General features: G+C 42.8%; 1 protein-coding gene and 1 pseudogene across 1 annotated transcript; one reads left to right on the top strand and one right to left on the bottom strand.

Moving 5' to 3' along the window:
• The first annotated feature begins 315 nt into the window (after window positions 1-315).
• LOC147452127 (uncharacterized) lies at window positions 316-2,358 on the top strand. The gene is made up of 4 exons (XM_086518884.1): window positions 316-467; window positions 593-707; window positions 1,588-1,727; window positions 1,923-2,358. Exons 1-4 carry the CDS (start codon window positions 316-318, stop codon window positions 2,356-2,358), a joined length of 843 nt encoding a protein of 280 aa, XP_086375010.1.
• Window positions 2,359-2,557: 199 nt separating this feature from the next.
• LOC147452128 (uncharacterized) lies at window positions 2,558-3,306 on the bottom strand (annotated as a pseudogene).
• Window positions 3,307-7,719: the final 4,413 nt, after the last annotated feature.

Below are 7,719 nucleotides of genomic sequence, written 5' to 3' on the forward strand. Positions count from 1 at the left end.
CCTCCCAAGGATCAGATGGCACAACATACACAGACAGAGCAGAGCTCCTCACATGGAAACTGACTGAAGTAGTCTCAAGAAATTCAAGTCGCAACACAAAGGCTGAGATAGAGAACCTTGCGGCGAGATAACATTACCAGCAGTAGCTACAAGAGGACAACAAACTTGAGTAAATCTGTGGAGAGAGAGAGGAGGGCCAAGAGTAAAGAGGAACTTTTTTCAACGCTGGAAGGTACCTAAAAAAGACTGGCAGGTGAGAGAACTTGAGCACAGTAGCAGCTCACAGTAGTGGCTGACCTATCTTCTCTAGTTGAGATGCAAACTGCAGCTGCAAATTCAGAAACAGCCGCTGCAACTCAAACAATCACTGGCCTAGAGAAAGACCCTTCACATGGTCTTGAGAACGCTCCTGATGTCATGACGACTGTGGAGATTCCTGCATCAGGGTTACTTCTCTATTTGCTCTTGTAATTTGCTCTTGTAACTGTACCATCATAAGAGCAAAAACAAAATTATTGTTGGGTAAGTCATCTATATATATGCATGTGTGTACGCGTGTATCTGTTGATCGGACAATTTTTGTTGCAGGCAGAGAAGTTTCAAGCGGGTTAAGGGCAATTGATTGCCAATTGCTTTATGATTTGGCAATTTCAATACATGGTGAAGATGAGTGCGCAAAAGCTGAAAGATTGCTACTGAATATTGAGGTAATGCTAGATACTATGAGTTGGTTCATTAAGTCAGTGGTAAAGTGTGATGTGTCATCGCTTTGGTTTTTTCCAGGCTTTGTTGGGTGTCAAAAGTTCATTGAGAGTCACTTCTCGATACAAGGAATTTGAACCAAGTGATGCTAATCTGGCATGGCAAAGAAGCAGATTTCTTGGAAGGATTTCAGATTCTGTGTCAGAGAGAATCAAACATGCAAAAGAGGATCTAGGAGATCAGGAGGGTCTCATTGACGAGGCCTTTCTTCTTAACTCTAAAATAAGTAAGGATATGCGAATGTCAAAAATCATCACACGTGTTGCTGCTACAAGGGTGGAAGGTGAAGTTTGGAGAATTTTAAATTCAAGGGGAGTGTTGGGCTCAAGGGTAGTTCTCTCAACAGAAAATAAAATGTATAGGATAAGGAGAAAAATGCTTGAGAGAGGCAGTTCAAAGATTGATTTTATGGGTTTCTCACGCTTTTCTTCCTTAAAATTCATTGAGCTATGTCAGGATGATCCACAGCTTGATGTAAGTATGGTGAGCTTTCAAAAAGCTCAGAAAATGCTAGACGTGGAGCTTCAACATGATGAGAATCTTTCCCTAGTTATACAAGAAGCATTGTGTGAGTGCAGAGAGTGGCGGCTCTATCAGAAATTGGAGCACAAGGTTTCTCAACTCTTGTCAGAGGACGAGTTTTACATGGTAGTTGTGGAAGTGACCACGTCGAGAGAGGTGGATGATGCTATAAATAAGGTGGCTCAACTAGAGACTGATCTATGGCTACTGTTGTGCATCTTGAGTGAGAAGGTTTGTTCTTTGTTAATAATGTGCATGCCATAGTCTTATCAAGGATAATAATATCTCTACGTGTTCTTGTAGGGTTTGTGTGTAAAAGTACATCCTCTAGAGCTCACGAAGCTTCCCATATGGAGCATATTGGCTTTCACAGGAAAAAGCTCATTCTCCAAGATATTGAATAACGCATTGCGGAAAAAAATTCATGAGTTTCCTTGCTGCAGGTATATCAATTTGAAACGTTAAGCTTACAGTTTCTTTTATTTGTGTGTGTCTCAAAGGATGGAGATGTATATGTCTGTTACATGTGTGCCATGTACAAAGTGTGCGTGGATAAGTTTGGAAGAGAGAGAGAGAGAGAGAGAGAGAGAGAGAGAGAGAGAGAGAGTTTGCATTACTAATATGGCGCATGGTTCTAGAATTTTGATGATGCAGGACCATTTGGTTTGGGGATTTTTCAACAATGATCGAATCAGCAATATGTTTACAGCCGTTCGAAGTTGGGGCAGTGAAGTTCAAAATTTGCTGATTGAGACTTATCTCAACTCTGAAGTAAGCGTATCTATGTCTGATGTACAACTTCAGAAAACAAAGGATCTGGACACAAAGTTGAGCAGTGTGGACGCAAAAGTGGCAAGTCTCGACACAAAAGTGAGCAGTGTGGATGCAAATGTGGCAAGTCTGGAAACAAAAATGAGCAGTGTGGACGCAAAAGTGGCAACTCTAGAGACAACAGTGAAGAGTCTAGAGACTGTAGTGAGCAATTTGGGTACCAGTGTGGAACATTTGAGTCAACAGATGGGAGTCCTTAATATTGGGATACAAGATGTCCTAGGAAGGCTTGGAAGACCTTAGTAGCTACATTTAGCATGACATTGTTAACACTTGGATTTGTGTCTGGGATTATATTTGGTCTTTTACCCTACTGAATGACATTAAAATATTGTTGTGAGATCTATTGTGTATTGCCTTTAGAAGCTTTTCCTACTGGTTGTTGGGTTTTGTATCTACGGTTTTCTATTCTTGCCTTTAATCATCCGCATCTTCATTCTCCTTATTTTGCTTGTTTGCCTTCTGAAACAACTCTAGCCTGGTTGACCCAGTGTCCTACTCTCAAAGCTCTAGGAGGTTGAGCATTGCTTGTTTCCTTCTCTTGTGTGATATCAGTCACTAGGGGCTCATCTCGTAGGAAGTCATAATACTTCCACCCACTTTCAAGAGAGAGCTCAAGTAGGAACTGTCGTGGACGGGTATCTTCTTCTTGGACTCTTGTGTGCCCAATTCCTGCTTGTCCAAGCCAATGAGTGAAACCAGGGGTATCTTCTGTGCTTGTCTCTTGTTCCTGTGTCTGTACACCAGAGATGTTTCCAGCTAGAAAATATGATGAAGTAACTTAACGGTTTGCACCCTTCCAGTGTGCCATACAATAGCTCTTGGTGTTTCAGCTTCATGGTGGGTTCCGCTTGTGAACTTTTGTTACACTTCCCTGCTTCGTCGTTGCATGTTTCAGTTTAGTGTTCTGCGGTGGCGCTTTAGATGTAGCACTAGTATGGTGAGTCTCTTCTTCCTTTTACGTTTGTCAAGCTGCAGAGACTCACTCTTCCTCTTCAGTCTTGTTCATTTCTTCTTCAGCTGGGGGTCCAGTTCGAATGGCCTCTTTCTGAGAAGTAACCCTGATGCAGGAATCTCCACAGTCGTCATGACATCAGGAGCGTTCTCAAGACCATGTGAAGGGTCTTTCTCTAGGCCAATGATTGTTTGAGTTGCAGTGGCTGTTTCTGAATTTGCAGCTGCAGTTTGCATCTCAACTAGAGAAGATAGGTCAGCCACTACTGTGAGCTGCTACTGTGCTCAAGTTCTCTCACCTGCCAGTCTTTTTTAGGTACCTTCCAGCGTTGAAAAAAGTTCCTCTTTACTCTTGGCCCTCCTCTCTCTCTCCACAGATTTACTCAAGTTTGTTGTCCTCTTGTAGCTACTGCTGGTAATGTTATCTCGCCGCAAGGTTCTCTATCTCAGCCTTTGTGTTGCGACTTGAATTTCTTGAGACTACTTCAGTCAGTTTCCATGTGAGGAGCTCTGCTCTGTCTGTGTATATTGTGCCATCTGATCCTTGGGAGGACCTTTATCTCTCATTCTCAAGAGACTTCGCTGTCATCATGTCCTTGATGTTTGCTGTTTAGGGTTACACAAAGTTGTCTAGGTCCAATCTTGGTGGACGGGAGGTGGGTTATAAGCAATCCCTGTGAGAACTTGTCCATTTCCCATGAAGGGCTTTGTGCGCTGTTTCTCCTTAGCTCTCCCAAATTCAGCATGGATGTGCTTTGCACAGTTCAGCTGAACTTGATACTGCATTTTAGGAGCATATCTGAAGATGGATGCCAACTCCAATGTAGGTTGTGTGTATCTTGGAAGCCTGAAAACAATGAAGTGCTGATAGAACAACTGCAAGGGAAATTCAATCTCTCTGGAGGAGGAATATGCATCCGTCACCAAGGAAAGAGGCATTGGTGGTATGCTGGTTATTCCTGAATGTCTACTCCTTGTGGCAAGCCCAAAACTTCTCTGATGAAGTCAGGTGTGATTGAGTTTTGCAATCACTGATGGTACCAATTACTAAGCCTTTTGGATATCCAGATGGTTCAGTCGCCTCTGCATGTTAGTCACACAATCCGAGGATCGCCAGTGTGCGTTTGAAGGGTGCCGTTTGTTGCATATTCAGAAAGTTGTGAGGGAGGACTGTGGCTTGAAGTCTTTTTTGTTTTCTTCATCCTTGAATTGGATGAGAAAGATGTCCATTTGGTGCTGCTGAAGGTCTCCTTAAGCAGCCAACAGGTGGTCATCGACTTGATATTTTCTTGAGTCCAGCTTTTAATGGTTGAAATTCTTCCAAGCTTTGTGGCTTCGAGTGGCTGTAGAACTCGAAAATCCCCAAAAAATCTCTTTGAGCAAAGCTGTAAAGTTTAACGAATCAAAGTGGTTCCTACATGACAAACACGTCCACATGAATCATCCACACACGGTTTCACTCTTCTCGGCCCTCATTCAGAGATCCCAGTTGAAATTTTTTACTTGTGACTATACAGGGAGTGTTTGCAATGTGGGTTCATGCAGTCACCAGCTGGGCAGTAGAGGTCGGAAAAGTTTCGTCAGCTACTCTCTGGCATGGTAGTCGACACCGCGTATTCGGTTCCAGGATCAACTTGGCATGCTTAACATATCAGCATGCATGCTTAGATGCAGCTAGTCATGGTTATGCACTCAATTCATGCCTTCCAGACATCTATTTCTTAAAAATACAAAACTCATCAGATTTCCGAATCCGGATGAAAGTATGCCTGATTTGTAGATTTCTTTTCAAGCCCTCAGTGCCACCGGGCACCAAAATGGGACATTACTAGCACCACTTTCTGCACCTCTCTCCCAAGGGGTTCATGTTGTGTCCCGCATACATGGACATACACCTGTGACCTCTCACATGGGATCAAAAACTAGCACCACTTTCTGCACCTCTCTCCCAAGGGGTTCATGTTGTGTCCCGCATACATGGACATACACCTGTGACCTCTCACATTGGATCAAAAACGCTAGTGGACAGATCTGAACCTCATCACATAGGTCAGCCTCACTTTGTTGCTGACAGATCGCTTCCCTCAAGTGGGCTTCATAGCTGCCTCTTATATCTCATGCTACCTTGCCGAGAATTGCATCAAAACACGCGTCAGGGTAGTATCCATTAGGAGAACTACGGGCTCACTTTTGGGTCTTTTAGGTCTAGAGAGAGAGAGAGTGGTGCTCGACCAATGAGGACATTACTGTTTGAAAATCAGCATTTTAGAGTGAAACTCGTTGAGAAAATAAGGAACAATAATTATTTTGTTATTCAAATTATACAATGTCACACTTTCAAAGCGTAAATGGTGTAGCTGTACTAACTTTGTACCGAAGAATTTTAGAACTTGCATTGAAGGCTACATCCAGTATCTATGTTCCCGCCTAAATGTAACTTTGAGTAAATCTACTCCCCTCTTCCCTTTTTCATATTTTCGTTAACTCTACTGTCTGTTCTAGTGCACAGCATGCCTAGCCCTCGAAGGCCTAGCACTACAATTGACTCTGTTACCATTTTTAATAGTTATACTACAAATGATCAGTCGTTGATACCATCTAGAATAATTATCAGGAGTTGGGTACTATTGCAGACGGAGAGGAGGAAGAGGAGTCTTTCAAGGGTCAAGTTAAAGAGTTGAAAGTGTGTGCACAAAGCAAGTGGGTGAAAGAGGTCTTCATACAACATGGTTGTAGACTTAAGGTTACAAACATCTTCTCCTAGTTTTCCACAGCATCGGCCCAACTATATGGTACTTTGAGCATATATCTCATTCAGTGCATATTTATTTCCAAAAGCATGTTTATTTCCAGAAGCTTATGGTTGATATTATGTTTGATATGGAGTAGATATTTATCCATCACACAGGACGGATTGGCAACCAATTGAGAGCATAGTTAGGAATTTTTATGCTTTCCATGCATTTATTGGAGAGCAAATGTACCGAGGAAGATTGCACAAGGAGTTTACAGATAATGGAATATTCTTTTATGATATGTCATATTTGGAACCCCGAATATTGTTCTGTTAGCCCGGGATAGTCATGCATGGTCCACATTAGAATGCCTCTGATCAAAGCATTCCGTCGTCCTGTATGTCGGCTCATATCCACCACCTCTATGCCAATCCACAATTGTTGTAGCTCTTCCAATAGTGGACGAAGATACACATCCATATTCTCCACTTTATATCGCCCTGGCACAATCAAGCTTAGCCATAGGTGCCCCTTCTTCGTAGTCAACCACGGGGGAATGTTGTAGTTGACGATGACAACGGGCCATACACTGTAAGATTTTGATCTTTGACCAAATGGATTTACGCCATCCATAGCCAGGCCTAAGCGCAAATTTCGAGCTTCCCTGGCAAAATCCGACCATGTTCCATCTATATGTTTCCAGGCTGCGCAATCTGCAGGAATTCGTAGCACACCATCCGAAGATTTATTCTCCTCATGCCATGATGCTAGGGCGGCCATGGACTTACATTCGAAGAAATGCTTGATGCGAGGAAGCAGAGGAAAATGTCGCAAAACCTTTTGTGGAAGTTTTGTCCCGTGGAGATCTACTCGATATCTTTCGGAATCACATTTCAGACACTTCTCCATGTCTATGTATTCCCCTCTGAAAAGAATGCAGTCATTAGGACAAGCGTGGATAGAATTGTAATCCATCCCCAAGTTTTGCAAAATGTTTCTTGCTTCATCTCGGGAATCTGGCATCACATTGTCAGCTGGTAGTATGTGCTCTTTAAGCAATCTACACAACATAAAAATACGATACAGTCGTGTAAAAATCTATCAGATCATTATACATTTAGAGTTTTATTAAAGTAAACTAATTGTAATAGATCACCTGAAAAGCGCTGTGACGCTAGTGTCACTCCATCCAAACTTTGCCTGCATGTGGAGAAGAACCAGGAGTGCTTTCAATCTAGACATACGTGCTCCATTATACAATGGCGTATCGGCTTCACTTTTCATATCATCATAGATAAGCCTTTCTGAATCCATGATCGTCTCGATCATTTCATCAATCTCGGGCTCAAACATTGCCTCGTTGGGAATGTGCTCTGCATGATCATCCCCCGAGCTGTCAGAGGCTACATCTTGTGGCCTCACATATGCTGCTTGACCAAAGCGCCTGCGAACACGTCTATTGGGTTGCAAGATTGCTGCTTGTTGGCCAGCGTCAGAGTACGACGAGTTATAATTGGCAACAACTCGATCTATAATAGATGGATCGAACTCGCCAAATTCGCGAACGTGCTGCAAAGAAACACGTCTTGTCCGTCGCACAGCATGCTTGCATTGATTACAAGGACATAAGACCCTCGTTGAGAGATAGGTGTTTCGGTTGGACGGTCCCACATCCTCGTCACTACTCATAATGAGGATAAAAATCTTATAACCTGGACAACAAATTTAATATTCTATTGGCATTCTTCGTCTTATCTCTCCCTCTCTCTCTCTCTCTCTCTCTACCTCACATTCTCTAGTCATGTCCAATCCCCGCACACCTCGGTCTAGAGGTGCACGGAGATCAGAACCACCCGGTTATAATCTCGTCTTTATTGGTCAATACCTATATTTGTGGGTACAAGAAATCTACAGA

This window comes from Adiantum capillus-veneris, chromosome 8 (assembly GCF_014529385.1).
Source record: "Adiantum capillus-veneris isolate H3 chromosome 8, ASM1452938v2, whole genome shotgun sequence".
NCBI classification, from domain to species: domain Eukaryota; kingdom Viridiplantae; phylum Streptophyta; class Polypodiopsida; order Polypodiales; family Pteridaceae; genus Adiantum; species Adiantum capillus-veneris.

Excerpts from the sequence above, each read along its gene's own strand:
- LOC147452127 (XM_086518884.1), top strand. The coding sequence starts at position 316 with ATGCAAACTGCAGCTGCAAATTCAGAAACAGCCGCTGCAACTCAAACA. Across the intron at positions 708-1,587 it reads GATTGCTACTGAATATTGAG|GGTTTGTGTGTAAAAGTACA; the intron begins GTAATGCTAGAT and ends GTGTTCTTGTAG. Across the intron at positions 1,728-1,922 it reads CATGAGTTTCCTTGCTGCAG|AATTTTGATGATGCAGGACC; the intron begins GTATATCAATTT and ends GCATGGTTCTAG.